Genomic DNA, 23,172 nt, shown 5'->3' with positions numbered 1-23,172 from the left:
AGCTTGAGTTGACTGCATGCAAGGCAAGTGTCCTACCTGCTGTACTATCTCTCTGGCTCCCCCTTATACTATGTTTTGGTACCCATTCTCCTGCTCCCTGATTGGAGGTTTGACACATAGGTGGTTAGGAGGACCCACATCATTTTTTACTGTAGACAATCTCAGAGTTCATATTAGGCTTTGCAGAGGCAATACTCTTTCAATGATGCAGCTCAAACAGTTGCCTCTAATGCAACCCCAGACAAATTATAAGTAAATGGATATGACCAGGTTACAATAAAACTTTATCAAAATAAAATCTTTATTATCCCCAAAAAATGAGCTATTGGTTTTGGAGTGTAGTTGGCCAGCTACTCTAAGATAATACACATGGTTAAGTTGAAAGGTGGTAATCAAAGAAAGCATCTCAATTCATCCACCCCACAAAAGGGGAGGAAGAGTCATTTTTCTATGCAGTTAGATCCCAGTGGTGCTTATCATGCAAATTTACTATAAAATGCACACACTGGGATTTTCTGGGGATTTTTAATAGGGATTTTCTGAATCTTCTCCAAGATGCACAAGATTGTACAGATATTATCCCTTTTCATGGTACCAGTGCTCAGAGCCAGGGGCGAGGGCGAGGGGGACACAAGAATTCCCTCATTTCATTGGTCTAAAGAGACCCCTAAAAATCTGGGGGTGATAGCAAAGGGCATTGGATAGCAGGATTTTTCTGGAGGGTGGGAACAGTTTGGGGAGGGGATGTCCAAAGGAGGTTGTTGAGCTGTCTTGTCAGTGAGTCTAACCATGGAAGGTTCTATTCATTCTTTCAATTTATTTCTTTGTTTTCATGGCAGAATAAACTCCAAATTCCAGGGGTCAACTAAACGCCTGCCACCAGTCCCTGAGCAGTTTTTTAAAAAAGGCTTGGTGTCATCAGTCAATGCCAGCTAGTTAATAATGACCAGCCTCTTTGCTAATGGCCCGAGGCAGGGGTCCTTGGGCAGAAAAGGCTCTTCCACAGAGACTTGCAGGCAACTGCCTGGGGAGAATGGTTTGCAAGAAGCATTTCTGCTGGCCACTTTCAAGGGCGTAGCCACCCAAGCTCAGCTTTTAAGAAGGTAGTAATTAGTTTTATTCCCTTCGGTGCACATGCTGAATGCAGCCGGATCTGGCATTTGGAGAGCCATTGGACTTTGTCCCCCTCATCTTGACTAGCCTCGATGCCTCTAGCTAAGAAATATCAAGATTGCCATGCATTTTAGGAGTTCTGTTCAGTTTCCCACAGAGGCAGAAATAACTTCCAAGTGTCAGAACTTCAGGCAAGGAGGAGCAGAGTTGATCCTAATTCATCTGGCCCTGTACTACACATTATCTCTTGCAAACTGTGGATGTGAGTAAGGTGTGTGAACACAATCACTCAGTCTTAAGATCATAGAAGATGCAGATGTCTTTGTGAACACAATCATTCAGTCTTAAGATCATAGAAGATGCAGATGTCTTTTTTTTTTCTTTTTGGGTCACACCCGGCAATGCACAGGGGTTACTCCTGGCTCTGCACTCAGGAGTTACTCCTGTTGGTGCTCAGGGGACCATATGGGATGCTGGGAATAGAACCCGGGTCAGCCGCATGCAAGGCAAATGCCCTACCCACTTTACTATCTCTCCAGCCCCAGAGATACAGATGTCTTGAACATCTTTGTAAGTTCCTGGTATAGGGACTACACACTGAGTGTCAAGGTTTTCAGGTGGACAGTGACATACTGAGATGTTGTACATCAGCCTGTGGTTCCTTTCAGATTTTAGTCCATCTGAGAAATGCCTAGAGAGGACAATGCACTCAGGACCCTGTCTACAGGAAACTGTGGAACTCCTCCCACTGCCCACACACCTCAGTGAAAGAACAAACTGAAAAGCACGAATCCTGTGCTCCATCGGGGAATAAATGAGACTCTGAAGTCAAGATCTTACAGCAAGGCAAAGACCTGAATCCTGTTGGTCTTATTCTGTGTCTGGAATTTTATCCAGGGGTCTTGTTAAACTGCCAATATTGAGTTGAAATTGTGAAACCACTCAAATAAAAGCTAGTGGAGGACCAGATGATGTCATTAGGATGGCTTAAAGTGTGAGTTGATGCCCCAAGCTTGAGTTCACTGACAATGAATGTATAAAAACATTATGTTCTTGATGAGTGGCCTTTCATTTTGACCAAGACTCATGGCAAGTATTGTTTAACATAGCAATCCAGAGCATATGTTAGTAGGCACACATAGACTATTTCACAAATAGTACTTTTTACGATGCTTGATGGACATTGTTCTGTTCGATTTTATTCTATTCCATTAAAAAAATCTGGCTGTGACCCTTTAAATTGATTTTGTGACCCACTAAATTGATTTCTTGACCCACTAATGTGTCATGACCAGCAGTTTGAAAAACACTGATCTGACCCCAGTCCATCTTGCCCTCCCTCTTTGGACATAGGGACATGAAAGGTGATTGTGGAGAAGAGTAAGAGATTAAGATAACAGATAAAAGGGAAGCTGGAAGGACTTGCCCCAACATGGGTGAACAGAAAGAATGGAATGATATCAAACAAAGGAGAAATGAATGGGAGGCAAGAGATATACCAAGAAAAGGCTGCTTCTGAGATTCATGTCTCAAAAACTACAGAGAGTTAAGTTCACAGTCACTTGGGTCAGACTGATGCAAGAATCTCCCTGCCAGCCTTAATGACCAGAGGCATGATAATGCCATCCACCTATACGAAGATTTTCTCATCTGTCTGAACCATCTTAAATTCCAGTAGTTAAATTCCAGTAGTCTCTCCCATGGAGAATTTTTTCCCCAATTTTCTTGGTCCCAGATAGACCTAGAATGTCTCAGAAAAATTAAGAAATACTTGGAAATAAAGACAGTGGCCATAGAAACTCTACTGACATTTGCACAACTGGGGCAAAGTAACTAACTGTAAGCACTGCTGAGTTGAATGTAAGACAGCAAACTCTTGGGAATAAAGGAGATAGTTTCGGAAAATAATAAAAAAGTATATTTCAGACATTGTGATGAGATTCATTTAGGAAGCAGCTGCAAATGTTCATACTCCAATGGTCAGTGTCTCTGAAGAGCTCTGATGACACGTGATTTAGAAAGTAATTGTGTTTGCATTTACCGTGCATGTGCATTTGTTTAGAAATGAAGGTGATCTGCCTAGCGACATTATGACATTATCAGACATTATGAAAAATCAGGGGATACACATGTGAGGTAAGATGCAACTTGATTATAGTTTATTAAGGAATGTAGCCAATAATTTTTCATGATTGCTAAAACACACCAACTTTCAACTATGGTAAGATTGCAGGGGATTAGCTTTGTTATTTTTGAAAATCTTTGTTGAGCTCTCAGTGATATGAGGTTCTGAAATCCTAGGCTCAATTCATTTTAATATTTGACCTTAATGACAGTCATTAGAGGAACAGACACATCACACACATCACAGAAAACTGGGATGCAAAAAAGGCATTGTTCACCATGCTGAATGAATCAAGATGCCGTTTTTCAGTCTCCTGCACCATGTACACAAAATTATTGTTGAAATTGAGCTAATGGAATGCCATCTTCTCTGTCCATCAGTTGTTCTTTCAACTAATTTTAATGTGCTTTACATTTTTTTAAAAATGGGTCAAAACTCTCTGAAATTATTTGGAAGCTTTTTTGAGACAAGAAAAGGATTCTATTTGTAAGTGGCTGAGGATCTTATTTAGATTTAAATCTTTAGGTTTTCCCTATTTTGCAAAAAAAATCACAGAAGATGAAACTATTTCCAAATATTTTTTTTTCCTTTCAAAAATCTCTCCAGGGTTTAAATTCCTTCGAAAAGTTGTGCCTTTCATACCTATTGTTAATGCATCACCTTTATATTGAGGGGGCAGGTGATGTGTTTAATTTTTCAAAGTTATCGGCAAAGTGGCATATTCTGACAGCTGCTTGTCATGCTGAAAAGGTCAGCAAATGTGGAACATTTGGGTCCTTTTAAAAGGAAAATGTTCAATTATATTTCGGTAATCAGTGACCTCTGTGGTGGACAAGAATTCTTCCTGGCCATTACCTTCTTATTGCAAATTTTTGTGAAAATTATATTCAAAGGGTTGCATTATGTTCTTTAAACATTTGCTGCATATAAACTGCAAACTTGCGGTCATACATTGACACTGAATCCACCAGTAAGAGTCTTGGTGTTTGCTTCTAGAAGAGATGGACCTATGTTCTGTCATCCTTTCCTAACCAAAGAAAGGCAGAATATAGAACAGAGAAACAATCTCTAGTATTGGCAATATATTAGATGAAAGAAATTGAATTTCTGGTTTTCAATATAAAAAGAGAATAGATATTCTAGAAGTTTCTTTCCTGGACTCATGGGTTCATTCTTAGCATCCCTTAGAATCAAAGTAAACTTTAAGATTACTGAATGAAAATAACAAATGGTGCTAGATGTTCTAGAGCTTGGACTTAGAAGAGAACAATAAATACATGAGTTACGTCCTCTAAATCATAGTGAATTTAGGGTTTATAGGTTTTCCCCACTAACCAAGAGTAGAACATGCCTATAGATTTTGTACATTATTTGTTTGGCAGTGGAAATGCTTGAATATATTTCCATATATATAACTGGTAGTAGTAGCACTGTTCTCTTATTGTTCATCGATTTGCTCGAATGGGCACCAGTAACATCTCCACTGTGAGACTTGTTGTTACTGCTTTTGGTATATTGAATACATCATGGGTAGCTTGTCAAGCTTTGATATGTGGGCAGAAATACTCTCTGTATCTTGCCCGGCTCGCCGAGAGGGGTGGAGGAATCAAACCTGGGTCGGCTGCATGCAAGGCAAACGCCCTATCTGCTATGCTATCGCATCAGCCCAAATGGTAGTAGAAACCAAAAATTAATCTACCAAGACATGCAGAAAATACCTGAGCCAGCATCTGTTTAATTGTTGAAGAGTAATACACAACTGAGAATAAACAATGACTCTTAAATTAAGAACCATCTGAGAAAATACAAAGTGACCGAAACAATCCACCCAGGCCAGCAACATGCATTTGAATGTAACATGGGGGTGGGTAACATGAGGTATCAAGTGGAGTTTTGATAGTTCAAATAAAATGGGTGACTTTTAGAGAAGGACAGTGAATTGCAGATGAAGACTAGGTCAGGGAAGGGTATTTCCTAGCAGGAAAGTCTCTCTGTATTAGCAGAGGAGAGGAGAGAGGGATAGAGAGAGGGAGAAGGACAGAGATAGAGAGAGAGAAGGACAGATACACAGAGACAGAGACAGACACACAGACAGAGACAGAGAGAGAGAAAGACACAGAGAGCCCTGGGAACTCATATGCACACACATAAGCTGACAGGAAAGAAGCAAGAAGCAAGGCTCCAATGTCTTGCCAACCAGGACTTGGTTAGAAAGAACCCATTCAGGAAGAATGTGGGAGAGCTAATAATTCAGTCTGCATCCAGAGATGGAGTCGCCCAGGACAAATTATGAGTCTACACCCAGGATACCAGCCCAGGGAAAGGGAGGGAAATAGCGAAAAGCTGGACAAAGAAGAAGACAAAAGCTTTTCCCAGTTCCAGAAGCACTGGGGGCTCTGGTTAAGAGAAGTCTGTTGTCCAAAGACATCAAAAGTCACTCCCTGGCATCTCACACCCAACCCCTAGTCCAGAGATGCATTAGATACATCCACTCACAGAATGTTCTAGAACTGCTCCAGTTAACAGGATTCCTTCACTGGGTTCCCTCAAGTGCCAGGGAGATCCTTTGTTTAGTGATTTGTTAATATCCTGTGGAATTCTGGCTCTGAGAATGAGCCCTGGACAATAGCTGCTCAAAGTAATTAATGCAAGAGGTGGGAGGGAAAACATGGTCCTGCATCATGCTTCATGCATGTCCCATATGTGCTGTCTGTGTCCTGGACCCAATCATGATAGAGGGGAGCATCTCTCTAAATCATGTAGAATAACGGGGCTCTGGGGAAAGAAGACATTCCTTGGACGGGCTCCCCCTTTCCCTGAAAACAGACTCGGGGGTGGCGGGAAAGGTGTGAGGAGTGAGACCCCTACAAGGAGATATCTTAAGTTGGGTACACACCATCTCCAACAACCAAGGAACCCTCAACCAACCCACAAACTCAGATGGTGAGCACAAAGCACAGCTGTGGGAAAAAAACACATAAAAGTCAACAGATTGAGCACCCCTTAAAAGAGACAGGGTGAATTATAAAGGATGGAAGTAGGAATATTTGAGATGGGACTTTTTTGCCCCATAAATAGACTTTCTGCTGATACAACAGAGACAGAAATGGATTGAGTTAAGATTTTGCTATGTGTCAGGCACAAATGCTTTCGTAAGAGTTCACTAATTTACTCACTGCATCAAACCAGGCAGAAGGCACTGGCCAAACCCACCATGACCATTGAGAAACAAAACTCATCTTCAGAAAATCCAGAGAGTATAAAACTTAGCCTGGTCCTATGGCAAGACAATGGCAGGTGAGAACCAGGAGAAAGAGCCAGTGACTATAGCTCAGATGGAACCAGGCAGGTTGGCGGCTGCCTTATCACCTGTTCTGAGTCCTTCAAAGGGACGACATTCCTAGTTCTAATTTGAAACAAGTATCCCAACAATCTTCCCTTTCACCACAAAGTGCTCCCTTGAAATGAGCATAATCTCTCTCTCCCCCTCTCCCTCTCTCACCGGCTCCTCTCTTTCAAATTCATGGCTCCATTGTCTGCATGTGTGTTTGAAATGCACTTTAAAAGCCTCCTCTTAGATAGAATTCTGCCATTTGTAATTTCTCCTCTTCTACCTCTGTGGCGCCAGGGAGTCATGTGACATCACTCATGCCAGCCAGTCATCCTGAACAATGGCACAAATTAACACGCATCTATTTACTCAGGAACCCAGCTCATCAATATTCAAACAGAGTACACGATTTCCTTAAGTAGCCCATATTTCCAGCCTTTCTTCCGGCAGAACTCAGTCACAAGTCAATCAAGTCCTCCCGGAACTTAACCACTTTCCTGAGCATGCCATTCAGAGGTGACAGAACCCAAAGCTGGCACTGCTGTGTCAACTCCTGGCCACCAGCCACACCTGGTGTCATTTCCTGTCAGAGGAAGCCAAGAGGTACCTGCAGAACTGAGTATTATATCCAAGAACCCCAGTCTCTAGATCCCAGCCTTTGCACTATTCACCAAGTGCTCACTCCACTGAGATGTGGGGCTTCTGGGGGCGGCTGGCTCTGGAGGACCACATACTTTTCAGTCCCCACAGGCTGAAGTGTGGCCACCTCATCCTATACAGCTTCCAGAACAGGGTTTTGCTTTGATTCTTCCCTGAGCTACAGTGCCCCACACCACGGTGGGCAACTGGTGGGAAATTAATACATGTGCACTTTGAGGAGAGGGTCTGAAGGTTGTCTAAGATGCAGGTCGTTCCCATGTGCACTGCTAAAGTGACACAGCAGAGGCTGCTGTTTTCAAGAAGGTCAGGAAGCAGGTCCCATAAGGCAGAGATGCTGGCACAGAGCAGAGTATAGAGCCCTGTCAGGACAACGGCCCAAGACGCATGCTCCTTTAAGGTGTTCAGGGCAGAGAGCTGCCAAGCCTGCTCCTGAGACATGCCCCCCCCCCTCCCCGCTTGGATTTCCTCCCTTTCGCTCACTCGGTCCTGCTTCTCTAGGCTGACTCTTCTGCGTGGACAGAGAAAAGGGGAACATGCTACTTCTGACTTGGAAGTCCTGACCTAGGGGACCAGGTACCTTTTTTTCAGTGTCATCTCTGATCCTCCCAGTGCACTGGGGACTAGGTGCAGACAGACTCAAATCCCTTCCCCAGAGCAAATAACCCATCTGAGTGTGCAGTGGAGACATGTCTGGTTGGGGAGGTGACCCAGGCTGAACCCCCCTCAAGTCTCTTGGAGGAACAGGGCTAACAGAGGAAAGCAGTGAAGGTGGAGTGCCAGGTCATCCTGAGAGCAGGTGCCCAGGGCTGAGCTGACCATTAGCCTGCAACCTGGTAGTCAGAGCATCCCTCCTCCAAGTTGAAACAGGTTTCCTAGGATCCCTGGAAAATGACAGTTGTGAGAACAACGATCACCATGATAATAAAGACCCTCCATGGGCCACGAAACCACTGCCTGCTTGGCCCTTTGCTGCCAGGAACTTGGACACTAAATCCCCGAGAGGCACTGACAGCCTTTGACATGGGAACCTGAGGAGATAGGATTAGTCTAGTGGGTAGAGGATTGGGGGACAGGCAAAAAAAGAAAAACCCTCTTCACAGTCAGCTCATGAACTCCCCATGATCTCTGCTGCCTTCTCCAGGGCCCTCTGAGGAATATCAGAAGATCGTCATGTCTTTCTCTTGGGGAGGCTTCAAACACGATGATATTCAGATGTCACTAGAGACTGATTAAGGGGACAGGAGGTGATGCCAGTGATAGAGCACAGGCCTGGCATGAGGAAGGCCTGGGTGTGATCCCTGGCATGGTTTGAACCCCATTCATGCCGTTGGTTCCGGATCCCTAAGCACAAGCTAGGGCTGCCCCCTCCCTAACCCACCCATGCCTGGAGGGGGAACTTAGAAACATGTATGTTGGAAGAGAAGGGTAATGGTGCCTCCTTGCTTACTCCCTCTATGCAATGAGTTAACTGCGTCCAGGACACCAGGTACCCTAAGGTACTCTGAATAAACTCTGCAAGGGGTTCTTGTCCCAACTTGCATCAGGTGGGACTGGAAGGGGGGCAAACCATGGGACCAGAAATGCTTTTACCATCACCCTAGTTGCTCCCTTCTATCCATCCCCCCAGCAGGTTCTCTACCTTTCAGTGCCACTTTTGGCCTTTGAGTATTGGGGTCCATAAACTTCCTTCCGACAAGGCTAAGAGGCAGCATTCCCACAGAACACTCCTGTTGTTCCTTGGGAAACGGGCTGGCAGAGGCATTGCAGTGGATCCAACTCAGTGGCACACCTGCCGGCTGTGTGACCTCTGTGAAACCATGGTGGTCTCTGGGCTTTGGTGTTCGATGAGGCCTCAAAGGGAAAAGGCTGCAGGTGGCATCAGGACCCTATCAGCCTGGGGAAGCTTTCTGGTTCTAAGGCACTCTAATGCCCAGAGAATCAAGGCCATGCATGTAATGACAATAGGAATCAGGACAGGATGTCCCCGGTTCTTCCTGCTTCCCTCTAGTCCTGTGAAGGTCACGAGACCCCAGGCATGGACTGTGCAGGCAGAGAGAAGGGAAGGAGCTCAAGATGTCAACCAGCCCCTGGGGGTCCATGCCAGAGCAGTGGAAAGTCTCCAGCATGAGTGAAACTGGATGTAACACTATGACAGCTTCTCACACAGTGCTAGCACCCAAGGTGGCCGGGATTTCTGTCACTCTCTCTCTCTCTCTCGATAGAGAGATCTCTATCAGAGATCTCTCTGGACTGTGTTCCAAGTTCACTCTCGCAGGAGCCTTCAGAAACAGCACAGTCCAAGGGCCAGAAGCACATGTCCAAACTAGCTTGTTGTGGTGTCAGCCATTTAAGCGCAAACAGGAATGGACAGTTGGGTCCCCCACGGGGGGTGAGACAGATGTGTCACCACCAGAGCCCTGAGAGAGAGAGAGAGACAGACAGACAGACAGACAGACAGACAGAGACAGAGAGATAGAGACAGATAGAGAGACAGAGACAGACAGAGAGAGTGACAGAGGCCAAGTGAGGCAAAGAGAGAGAGACAGAGACAGAGAGAGCCGGGGACTCAGCACCAACAGCCCAGCACCCGGCTGCAGAAACTAGATTATGACTGCATCCCATCAATATGAAGTCACGGTCGGCAGCCCCCTGACATGGTCAGATTTCACACTTGAGTACCCTGAGAGTCAGGCTGAGAAGAGGGAGGGTCACAGATACACCCATAAAGAACAGCGACCACCCCTCTGTGTGGGGATCCCTGACAGAGACACCACTATTTGGCAGCTGTGAGCCCCAAGAATTTTTTTTCAACCACGTCCCCAGATACCCTGGGCCTACACTTCCTTCTAGAACTTGCAGGAAGGTCCAAAACAGCACCACAAAAGCACATCCGCTCCTGCCCAGCAGGCAGGCACAATCATCTCTCAGTTCCACTATCCCAGACAGAGAGCTAGGAAAAGAGCTCCCAGAACAGGGAAATGGGGACCGAGGGGTGCACAGTTGGTCCTCTCTGCCCTTCCCTTACACGCTTGCCTCTCTCTGTAAAGTCTCCAACCACACTGTTTGAAACCATATCCTGACCCCCTGCTCTGTCTCTTCGTTCTTGGCCTGAGTATTAATGGAGCAAGTGAATGGAGCAGACGAAGGTGAGAGGTACCAAGGCAGGATAGTTCTCTCAGTTGTGTGGCTGGATCATGCTGGAAAGATCAGGCAGGGACACATTGCCTGGCTTTGCTTTCTCAGGGAACTCAAACTAGCAGCGGCGGGCACCTCAAGCTACTTTTCCTCCGCTCCCATGTGCCTCAGTTTCACTTAAATGCCATGAGTTTATGGGGGGACAGGCACCCAGAAGGAAGCCTACTGTCTATGGCTGTTGACCAAACAAAACAAACTATGGAAGCTGGAATTGGCCCAGACACAGATGAACTGCAGAAGGGGGAGGCAGAGATGCCAACATGTACTGAGAAAGTTGTTTCTTGTTTTGGGGCTTGGAATGGGATCAGGGGGTGGATTTGGACCACATGAGGACTCTCTGCCACCTGGCCCTCTTCTCTTCCTGTTTCATCTCCTATCATATACCTCCCATCAGTTAGGCATGCTTTGCTCAGACTGTTGTTCTTCAAAGACTGGGAGGCCAGCAACTTTAGACCATGGATGGATACACCAAATCCAGGAGGCCAAGAGGCCCTAATGAGATATCCAGAATTGTGCAGAAAGAAAGAAGAGGAAAGGTGGAGGGGTGGGTCCTCTGGGTCCTCTGCCATGAAAAGAGGCTGGGAACTCTGATTCATGACACCGAGCTCTGCCAAGCACACAGGACAGTCCCAGCTTGGAAGGGGCCCTTTGAGAGAGGGGCAGACCAGACCCAGAACCAGCAGTGGGGTGATGGGATTATTCAGCTGTGGTGAACCTGCCTGAGAGCTAACCTTGGGGGGTACTGGCAACCCCTTATAGCTGTGAGCCACCCACATTTCACACCTGTACTCCCATTTCATTCTCACCCTCATGTGAAGTGACTGTACCATCATCTATATGCCCACTTGGCAGAGGACATATCCAGGCCAGTACTGTCTAAGGCAGCTTCTCTCACCCCATAGACACTCTCTGGCTTCCCCAGAAAACTGCATCTTGGTCCCTTTACTTGGCCCTAATCCCACTTTCTGCTTGGACAATGCAAAGTCACCTCTGTGACTCTGCCTCATTCGTCTCATCTGCAAAAGCTCCTTCCCCAGACAGGCCCTGATACTTTTCCAGAAGCATCCCCCAAACCCCCCCTCCAATACTCCTCCTCCTGGATTACCTGCCCTCACCTTTACCATGACCTGTCACTTCTTGATTCACCAAGTCCCTGTCTGCTTCTCTTCCCACAATGCAAGGGCTTCTAGGGCAGAGACAGACTCTCTTGTTCTCCATGGATTCTCTAGTGCCCAGGAAGTGCCCGACTCACAGCAGCTGCTCAGTGAATGTTGGATGCTATTGAACAAAAAAGGGCTGTAGCAGGGCCAGAGTGATGATGTGTGTGCAGTCACCACACCAGACTCTCCCTGGACAGTGTGAGGCATGTTTGCAGTGGGAAACTAACTCAGAAAACAACTACCCACTTCCATTTTTTTGCAAATAAAGTTTTGTAGAACCAGCATGATTAACTGTTGACATATTTTCCATGTCAATGTTTCTCAACATTTCTGTCACTGTGGCCCTCCCATCTTACCACTTGATCCTTAGTCTCACACCATGGCCCCCTACTTATATAATTTTCACTTGTGACCCCATTGGAGTATCCTGGATACCACAGAGGGCCAGGTGGCCCCTGGTTGAGAAATGCTAGTCTATGGCACTTTGACATTACAACGGCAGAGTTGGGTAGTGACAAAAGAAACCATAGGACCTATAAACCCCAAAGTTAGACAATATGATCCTATGCAGAAAAAAAAACCCTCTGTTGTCCCCAGGATTAATTCATTGGAACTTAATCTCATGAACATACATCCTTTAGAAAAAAATTAAGTTTTCACCTCATGTAAGGGAAACAAAGAGTGTGAAGATAACCAGATGTTTCTTTTGCATTATTCAAGTTCTGCAACTAAAGCAGATTTTTCCTTCTCCTCATTTTGCAAATGAGGAAATGAGAAGCTGAATGACTTGTTCAAGGTCATACATCCAGTGAGGGAGGTCTGGGTTTTGAAGTCAAATCTTTAGATCTCAAAACCTGAACTCAGGCCAAATTGTTGGTGGTTCTCAAAGCAAGGGCAGTGCACAAGATTTGTATAGGTATGGACATAGATTGTCAAAAATTATAATAGCCCTGAATTTTCTTGTAGGTGTTAGGAATATTATATACGACTAGCAAATTTATAGCTCAAATTTATACTATCACTAACAGAAAGCCAAAGTAGGCTAAATTTAAACAGTGAGTTTATTTGAATAAAAACACATCACTCACTAAAATGTTTTAGAAAAGGAAAAAAGTCATGGCAAAGATAAACGTATTACTGAAGTTTCGGAGCTACTTTATCAATGTGTGGTCTTTTAATTATTTAAGTCCAAGCTTAGAGATTAGTGTAAGTAGCAGATCATTTGTATCAGCCTTTCTTTTGTCCAATTTTGGTTCAATGAAGACACTAGGGATTCATCCATCTGCCCATCCATATCATTATCATATTTGTAATTATCAGGGACTTATTTGATAAGATTTAGACAGACAAAAACAATGTAGAACTGCCTTAAGCTAAGGAGAGTCTGGGACCAAAAAAAGCAATGAAGGTATCATCATAGTGAAAAAGAGCCCAGAGAGGATAGTGTAACTTGGGTCAGAAGGAAATTGGCAAATGCACTAACACAGCCACATTTTGAAGGACAAGGGAACAGTAAGCAGAGTAACGATATACTTTCCAAGGAGACCAGATACAATTACCAAGCATATACTCTCAGGCTTCAGATTCAGTCCTGCAAAGAAGTCACCCATCAGGGCTCAGTTTGGCCCACATGCTGATGGGGACAGATGTCTGGGTCAAGCATCTCCTTCCCTATACTTATCCCAGTGCTCTTGTCCCAACTCTCCTTGGCATGTTCCATCAGTACCACAAGCCATGCATTCTTTATCTACCCTCAACTAGGACTGGATCCTTGTTTTCCCGGGCCTTGATCCAGACATCTGCACTCCATACCTGACATATCATCTAGAATCTTGAATCTACCATCCCCTGCCTCCAAACATGACCAGTATCCAGACACTTTTGTTGCAATCTTGTAAGCACAAGAGCCTCTATGTGTCAATGAGGGCTATGTGTCAAGCTCTCATTCTGTGCCAGACTTGGTTCAAACAACTTATTCCATATATTATGTCATTTGATCTCTGGAACAACAGCAGCAAATATTATTACTACTCCATGTGATGGTGGAGAATGTGGAATCAAAGTGGTTGAAATACTACTACAATCACTTTAGTGAATGGTAGAACCAAGTTTGCTGCTCAGAAGCTATGATCCCAGGGCTTTTGTACCCCACACAGTGCTATATATTCCCACAAAACCCTGCAGGGTTCTTGGATATCAGTGCTAGTGCAACTCTCTAGGACCTCAGCCGAGACTGTGAAAGCCTCCAACTCTATGAGAAGTAATGTCTGCAAACCAATGAAAGACCAGTTCCCTTGATTCCTTTCTACTCCTTTCTCCTCCGAATCTAAAACTCACATCATGCCTCACTGCTAGTCTGAGTGGGTACGGATTAGTGGACTAGCCAAGGATACAGAGAAAATCAGGATTCAGATAGGTTCCTCATTCAAAGAAGCACTGTAGCACTATCCTCCCATTATTCATTGATTTGCTCGAGTGGGCCCAGTAACGTCTCCATTGTGAGACTTGTTGTTACTGTGTTTGGCATATGGAATATGTCATGGGTAGCATTCAAAGAAGCAAAGCTAAAAAATCCAACTCATCAGAGGAAATTGGTTTTGAGGAATTTCACTCAACTTAGAATCTCTTCTTTGAGAATCCTTAGATCTTTTTAAGACCCAGGTTCAAAACTTTTGGTTTCCAACTCCTACCTGAACCCCTAACATATTCAATGCTTGGTGGAAACCTCATCTTCTTCCAAAGAATTCCTTCCACCAAGGGAAAGTGCTGCTTCCCCTAGGGTGTGTTTAGTACCCCAGAGTTAGTCAGGGGGCAAAGAGAGACGCTCCTTGGAAATCATAGCAGCCTCATAGCCCACTCTGATGCTGTAGCAGAGCACTTTCTCAAGTCACAGTAACTCCAACAAGATCCTACAATGGAGTAGAGTGTGATTGAATGAAGAGTCCCAACCAGGAGAAGATGTCATCAGGCTCTGGGGAGAACAGGCTGCCAAGGTCTCATGCCAAAGACCTGTGGGTGGCATAATGCAATATTCATCTCCCCCACTAAGTGCCAAGGGGGCATGCAGAACAATCCAGACTCTGTCAACAAGGTCCTCTCGGAAAGTGGAGGCCCTACAAGGAAGAATGAATAGGAGGGGGAGCCTCTGACAAATCCATATTCATGGGTGGAGGAGCGCTCCTAGGAATGACCCAGCCTGCGTGGAAGGAACAGGGCAGAGACATTGTGCGATGAAGCACTCAGCGGTGAATTTGGTCTCTACAGAACATATCATTGAATAGATGGGATTTCTAAGGCAGAATGTATTCCTTTGCTTGCAGCAGATGTATGACTCCTGAGCGGGACTCAGGGACTCCTGAGAACTTCTTCAATTCTCTTTTGCTTCCTGACCTGCATCAGGCCCGTCATCCCAGCCCTAGATCTCTTACTTCTGCCTGGCTGAGTCTCATGGAATTTTCTGGAGACGTCACATGAAAACTGTAACTACACAAGAAAGCTCAGGATGTCTCATCCAGTTCATCATCATATCTCACCAGAGTCCCTGCTTTCAGTGCTTAATCTGTTGATTTCATTTATGATGTTCCCTCAACCAGAAACCTTGTGTTTTTGGCTACACCTCTTGACCCATAGTAGACCTCCGGATTCTAGGAAGAAAGATTAGATTGCAGATTATACTTTGTGAGAGGAAAATAAGAATCAACATGAAAATCTTGGTCCTCTGTAGTATGTTTCTTCAAAAGAGCAAACTCGGACTCTAAGCCCATATACACTGTCATTTTGAAGTTGGTGGATTTGCTCTCGACTCTCAGGTATTTTGATATTTTACACATTTTCAGTCCCTGTTCCAATAATGTTCGGCCTCCGTCCCCAGGCAGCAGCACCACCAAGGAGCGACAGACTGAGTCAAATGAATCAAATCCCCTCCCTGCAGCTGCTCTTTCGTAGTAGGCTGCTACTGGGCCACAGGCTAGTACTTAGCTGCAAGACAAATATCTAACAACCCAACACGTCTTACCTGCCTTTCTGACATGATGTATAGCTGCTCGTGGTCCTTGGAGAAAGCCATATCCCGGAGGACAGGGCCTGGCTCCACCACCTGCACCGTCTCATACTGGAGAGCGTTGCCCCTGGGCCCATCTACACGAATCTGTGGAGGGAAGGAAATGGAGAGCTGAGGTGAGTTTACATCTTGTGCAGCTTCGACCTGAGGGCAGTTCTGCCACCGTGGGACCCAAGGTCTGGGTCAACTGAGCAAGTGTGCCATACATCCAGCCTAGATCCCATGCGAGGGAATGCAAAGAAAGGGGAGTTGGGAGAGACTAGCAAGATTTCCTCGGGACTTGCAGCCACGTCTCTTCCTTCCTATGCTCAGGAGAAGAGGACGGGGCTGTTGATTGGGGAGAGGGTCTGGGAATTGGGGAATAGTTCAGATCAGACTACCATTCTGTAACAGAAAGGCAATACTGTTAGCAGAATAGGAATGAGGTGGAAAGATATGGGACTATTCTATGGAACTTCTACCCAGCTAAGACAGTAGCATCCTGGGGAAACAGGCAGATGCCAACCCCATAGAGTCCCACCAGGTGGGCTCACCTGGTGAGCCATTAAGTCCCATGCTCACATCTCAGGGTTTGGTAAAAAAAAAAAACTCAGGTGCCAACCCTCCCAGAGATCCTGTTCATGTTCCTGGGGGTGGTGAGTGTGGCCATTTCAGAAAAGCACGTGGGCATGACTCATCCTTAGACTTCCGAGAACACACTTCAAAGCACATCATCCCAGGCTGTCCACAGTCCTTTCTAGAACTGCACGGACAACATGCAGACAACCGGAAAAGACTTCTGTCCCCAACTCCCATGACTGAGGAGGATGTTCTGAATATCGGGTGCTTCTACCCCCTCCCAAGACTGCTCCTGTCCTGGGTGCTGGCCTGGGTCTCTAGAAACATCATGTGTCTAAGTCAGAGAGAGAACAGTCACTGTCTAAGGTAATAATGCTGCCCTCCTCCCCATGAGTCGGGACCCTCTATCATCAAGAACGGAGGAAGAATAGCCAAAAAAGCAGTTGCTAAGGGGCCACCTAATTTAATTAGATGCCATTTTATAAGGCTGCCTGGCATCATACTATAAGTATAGTAATTTCAATAACAAACCTAAAGAAAAAGTTATAGTCCAAATAGTCCCAGTCTGTACTTTTGTTTTAGTATTTTTTCATAATTAATTTTTTAAAGTTTAGCACAGCGGGTAGGGCGTTCGCCTTACAAGCGGCCAACATGGCTGACCCGAGTTCAATTCCTCCGCCCCTCTCGGAGAGCCCGGCAAGCTACCGAGAGTATTCGATATGCCAGACACAGTAACAACAAAGTCTCCAATGGAGACGTTACTGGGCCCGCTCGAGCAAATCGACGATCAACGGGAGGGCCTTTACCTTTTACCTTACCTAATATCAAGGAGAACTCAAGAGTTATTCAGAGGATCTAAATTTTATAAGGTGCATTATATCACTATGAACTGCAACCATTAATTCACCAGAAACTCAGTTGCTATGTGTTTTTGTTGTATCCGCTAAACCTGCACTTGGGTCATTGGTGATTTATGTGTTTGATGTTGGGTTTGTTTCAGTTTCTACTGGTTTCCTTTTAAGCATCTTTTTATTTTATTTTCCTTTTTCGGTCTTTAGGCAATACCTGGCTATGCTCAGGGTTAACTCCTTGTTCTGTGCTCATGAATCAGTCCTACTGGTGCACACAGAACCATATGAGGTGCTGGGAATCAAACCCACCTTGTGATACAGCAAGTACCCTATACTCTGAGCTCTCTCTCCAGACCCTTAAGCATCACTTTAAAGTCCTTCCTTAAACTTAAACTTCCTGGATGTTAGGAACTGAATAATGGCCTTGCACACAATTTCTTATTGATCCAATCTTCTCAAACCTATGGGCTCAAGTTTTTATTTGTCATGAATTCTCTGGTTCTTCTGGCATATATTCCATCCTCTATCATCTTGTGGTTGGGACTGGAACCACCCCTGCATTCTGGGGAAGGGGGGAAGCATGAGAGGCATAAGCAAATCAGCTTATTCTCACTATTTCCATAGTGATGGAGATGAAGCAATTCCAAGTGAATCAATCTGAACAGTATGAATAAAGCAGTGGCTGTGCACTGTGATGGGGAGAGTCTTGACCTTTATCCAGGTCAAGGATATGAAGCTCAAGAATCACCTTCTTCTAATGAAGATTAGAGCCGAAACTAAGAAGGTCAGGTATAAAGATGAAAAAAGCAAATTTGGGGGATGTTACTGAGTCACTGCATCAAAATTACCCCAAAGCCTTCCATGTTGGAAATTTTCTAATCACTCAAGCTAACTCCTTTTTATAAAAGTAATAAAAATGATTTTTCTCACAACATCAAAAGTTCTAAGTGATATGCTCATATAACAGAAGAGAAAAAAACGAGCCTCTGGTCCACTGAATACCTGGTCTGAGTCATAAAATTGGAGACTGAATTAGAATCCAGTTTGACTCTTAAGTTCATACTTTTTCCTTCTGTTCCAGTTCAACATGATACCCTGTCCCTTGAGGAGGGGAGTGTGCAGGGATTCATGTTTCCCGCCTGCAGAGGGGTATGAAGCCACATAGCAAAGGTGGTGGGGTGTGTGAGAGGTAAGATCTGCCTGTGGTCAGAGCAAAGCCAAGTGCTTCGGGCAGTCATTTCTGGATTTGAAACCAAAGCACTTGAGCTTGACAAAGACTTAGTTTTAAAATGAGTTAAAAAATAAATAAATGAAGCTTAAACTTTGTTGATTTCTCATTAAGTTCATGAAAAGCAGCAAGAGCAAAACCATTGTAGAAACTGAATGAAGGAGAGAGATGCATATCCCTGAATATCCGAATGCTGCAGATTCCCATAGACTTCCTGCTTTGGGGCCTACCCTCAAGACACCAGATGTCCACCCGGACCAGGCCTGTCCTTAATCTGAATGAAGTGGGAGTTCATGCAAAACCAATTGGGATTATCACCCAAGTCTGACTGTGCAGTGATGGCCTTGGCCCTCAGCCCAGCCAGACTTCATCTTGGCTGTGACTTGTCCCTGTAGCAACAGCAGCAGCAGAAGCGAGTGATACTAAACATCCTGGCTGATCTCCAGCCCTCTCGGGCCACCGCAGATGCAGGCTCCCTTGAGAATGCTGGCGGAACTGAGCCCTCTCCAGGGTTCCTGAGAACTGAGTCCCTAGGGAAATTGGACCCAGTGTCCCAGCAATCTTTTTAATAATCGATTCAAACTGCCCTGTTCTTTGGAAAGATGGGCGTGGGGAGGGTATAGGTGGCCATCAGAGGACACCAAGTGAACAGAAATCAATGGAACAGAGCACCAACAGGGAGAGCTTATGTAAGCCTGGCCTGGCCAAGGCAGGAGGGCTAAGGTTATACCCCAGTCCCTTCGATAACTCTTCCAAAGGGGAAAAATTGGAACAGGAGTTGTGGGTCTCTCTGTCCATGGCCCCACTCAGTCCACTCCTTACTTTAAAACATAATAGATAGGAAAATATCCATTTGTCTATCTGCATAATCTTGCACCAGCCATGGATTAGAAGAGTTTATGGTAGGATTTGCAGAATGATGGGGCATCAGAGAATATAGTTATGCTTACATAAGCAAGAGCAGCAAGCTCTTCTCAGGGCTGAATGGCCCCTGGTGAAGGGTCTGATACTAGGCATCCTACAGTGTTGATTTTATCCTGACATCCCATGAAGGAAGCATGGAGATGAGACCAGTGAGGCACATAGAGGTTTCATGACTTGTTCAAGATCACTCACCCAAGCCCACCCTGACCTTAACCTTCACTAAACCTGACAATTTCCAGAATCTGTACCTCTGTGCATTTACAATTATATCAACCCATGTTCAATCAGGTCCATTTGGTTAACTAAACACTCATTCCTCCAAAAACTAAACATACAAATTAGACCTCACCAAAGCATGCTAGGTGAGCTACATCTCTATTAACTGCAATTATTTGGGGGTAGGAAGTGGGTATGGTGATAGATGTGTGTGTGTGTATGTGTGTGTGTGTGTGTGTGTGTGTGTGTGTGTGTGAATAGAAGAATGCTACCGTAATGTCTCAAAACAATTCCCCTTTGTACTTCTGTATTAGACCTTGCAAACTTCAATACTATTGTCTTCTCTGGTCTCTGCAAAACTCTGCATGAGGTGGAGAACTGACGTCATCATTCTCATTGAATGAAGAAAAAATGGAGATGAGGAATGTCTGTACCTTGCCCAAAGTTCAATGACAAACTGATGACAGTCGAGAGCAAGACCCAAGTTGCCCGATTCCTAGCTTGGTGCCTGCCGCTTAGCTATTTAGGTTTTCTAAAAGCTTTTGACAAGGTTCCACATGAAAAGGTATTTAAAAATAATGAGTCTCCGTGGGACTCTGGGCAGTTTGGCCATGGAGACAGAACTGACTCAGAGACAGAAAAAGACACGTTTCTGTGGAAATTAGGAAACAGAGGATTCCCCAAGCACTGGTATTATGACTGGTATTATTTAATATTTTTCTAAGTGGTCTGGGGGAGGAGCAGGAGTGTTTGCAGAGAATTCTGATCTCTGTAAAGTATCACAGAGGTCGCTGATGGAGATGAACTACAGGAAGATGAGCAGGACAGAGGGTGGGCAAGAATTTCCTGTCAAAGAGTTTCCAGGGGCAGAGAGTGTGCCTGGCATGGTACCTAAATGAGGGTTGTGCTCTGTAAGTAGATAGTTACAAGTATTGGGTAATAGAGAGAAAGGGGAACCCTGAACACTGTATGTGGCAATATCAACTGGTGAAGTCACTCTGGAAAACAGAGTGAAAGTACCTGAAAAAAATCCTCAAAAATCAAAAGTAGAACTTCCATATGATCCAGCAGCTCTACTCCTGGTTATCTACCCAATGTTAACGGCAGCAAGATGTTCTTGATGTAAAACCTGACTCCCAAGTTTAGTGCATCATTATTTACAACAGCTAAGACATGAAAACAGTGCAAATATCTGTCAATGGATAAATGGATGAAGAAAATGTGAACTGGAGCCAGAGTGACAATATATCGGGTAGGGCAATTACTTTACCTTTGGTCAAACTGAACTTAATCCCTGGCACCCCATATAGTCCCCCAAGTCTGCAAGAGTGTTGCCTGACTGCAGAGCCAGGAATAAGCCCTGAACACAACTGGGTGTGTCTTCCCCCAAAAAAATCAACCTTCCCCTCAAAAAAATGAAAGAAATGAAAAGAAAATATGATATATCTATATAATTGTATACATACACTATTAAACACAATTCAGCTTTAGAAAAGGAAGATATCACATCTACATGGAATACAAGAAACAAAGCAAATAAATGAAACCAAATCTAGTTATGAGAGAGGGGTTATGAGAGAGGAAGGTGAAAAGATGTAGGTGTGCTCAATTGGAAAGTGTGAAGCTTTACTCCTAAGACTTACATAGTCATAAACATGAATGGGATGTCACAGAAGAAAGAAGATGAGAAGGGATAAGGGAGAAGGAAGAAGAAGAAGAAGAAGGAGAAAGAGAAGGAGACGGAGGAGGAGATGGAGGAGGAGGAGGAGGAGGAGGAGAAGAAGAAGAAGAAGAAGAAGAAGAAGAAGAAGAAGAAGAAGAAGAAGAAGAAGAAGAGGAAGAGGAAGAGGAAGAGGAAGAGGAAGAGGAAGGGGAAGGGGAAGGAGAAGGAGAAGGAGAAGGAGAAGAAGAAGAAGAAGAAGAAGAAGAAGAAGAAGAAGAAGAAGAGGAAGAGGAAGAGGAAGAGGAAGAGGAAGAGGAAGATGAAGGGGAAGGGGAAGGGGAAAGGGAAGGAGAAGAAGAAGAAGAAGAAGAAGAAGAAGAAGAAGAAGAAGAAGAAGAAGAAGAAGAAGAAGAAGAAGAAGAAGACGGCGACGATGATGACCTTTTCATTTGAAAAATATAAATGAGCCTGGAGGACATCATGTTTAGTGAAAAAAACCAGTTAGAGAAGCACAATTGCTACATAGTCTCTCACAAGATTTTGTAGATCCCCTCATCTGAGAATAGAAGTGAAAACAAAACTAGATTTTTCTAAGATCAAAGGTGTCATGAAGCCTTACATAACTGTACATGGGGTATATCAAACATGGTCATCTCTGAGACTGACCCCCAAGGCAGAAGTCTCCTTGAGGTCATGTCTCTTGACAGAGTGATACCTTGAATCCACATATCACCCATGATGCAATTGGGCTTTTTTATTTGTTTGTTTTTCTTTGGGGGTAAGGAGTGGCTATAGGTTGGGGCTACATATCCAGTGGTGCTTAGGGCTTATTCCTGGCTAACACAAGGAATTTAAATAGTTCAGGTTATGGAAGCGGAGAGCAGAAAGGTGGTTTTCAAGGTCCAGGGGGAGGGATGGGAAGAGGCTGATCCAAGGAGAACAAAGACTCAGCTCTGCAAAGTGGATAAGTTCTAAGAGTCTGAAAATAGCCTGTGACTATAATTAATAATAGTTAAATTTTTCAAAGAGTGAAGACCTTATGTTTCCCTACTAAAGAGACAAGAAAGTGGTAATACTGTAAAGTGATAAATATATTCATTGCCTCACTGGTGGCAATCATTTCACAACACATATCCACAGCATCAGTTTGCTGGCCATAAACATGTACAAAAATTTTCATTTAATTAGACATTAATGAAGGTGAGGAAAATAAGCAGTTTACCAAGAAAATGATCAACTGCTGAGAAGAAACATCTCCATTCTACCAGTCAGATGCTGTACTAGAGTTGGTCCAGGTGAGAGGTGGAATAGAGGAAGGAGCAGGCAGAACCACCTTTCCCTGACCCCAATCTTCCCGAGCATCCTAAGGGCCAGCACCAAGCCAGGCAAATTCCAATGTGACTTCAAAGAAAAACAGACAACTAGAAGCTATTCTCATGGCCAAGTACCCCTATACCCAGAAAAGCACATCCAGCCTCCTGCCACTATGCTAAAAATGGATGAATCCAGCTGTTCCTAACAGGAGAACAGCCCTACAAGATACCCACCTCCTCTTCCAGGACATGGGAGGTAATGGAAATTAAAGAGGTATGCTGACCCATGGCTGGGACTCAGTCACCAATGTACCCAACACCAGCCCCAAAGCACGGGAGGTGACAGTTTAGAAAAAGCAAGCTGTGTGAATGTACACGTGAGGACAAAGAAAATGCATTATCTTATGCAACATGGAAGATTTTTGTAGATCCCCTCATCTGAGACCAGAAATGAAAACAAAACTAGATTTTTCTAAGATCAAAGGTGTAATGAAACCATAACTATACATGCAGTATATCAAACCTGGTCATCTCTGAGACTGACCCCAAGGCAGAAGCCTCCTAGGGGTCATGTCCCTTGGGAGAGTGATACTTTGAACCACACATCACCCGTGATTGCATTTTGGGGTTTTTTTTTGCTTTTTGTTTTTCTTTTGGGGTGAGGGGTGGCTGTAGGTTTGGGTCACATCCAGTGGTGCTCAGGGTTTACTCCTGGCTCTATCTCAGGTGGAACCCCTGGCAGGGTTCACGGAACCAGATATGGTGCTGGGGATGG

At 44.7% G+C, this 23,172-nt stretch overlaps 1 protein-coding gene across 1 annotated transcript in view; it reads right to left on the bottom strand.

Annotated features, from left to right (window-relative positions):
• Window positions 1-23,172, bottom strand: part of PLXNA4 (plexin A4) — a 437,042-nt gene that overhangs the window by 143,271 nt on the left and 270,599 nt on the right. Inside the window, exon 4 of the mRNA XM_056123992.1 lies at window positions 15,600-15,731. Within this exon, the coding sequence (XP_055979967.1) occupies window positions 15,600-15,731 (132 nt within the window). The remainder of the gene's footprint in view (window positions 1-15,599; window positions 15,732-23,172) is intronic.

This window comes from Sorex fumeus, unplaced genomic scaffold, assembly GCF_029834395.1.
Source record: "Sorex fumeus unplaced genomic scaffold, SorFum_2.1 ptg000048l, whole genome shotgun sequence".
NCBI lineage: Eukaryota > Metazoa > Chordata > Mammalia > Eulipotyphla > Soricidae > Sorex > Sorex fumeus.
This window is presented reverse-complemented; position numbering and strand designations above follow the sequence as displayed.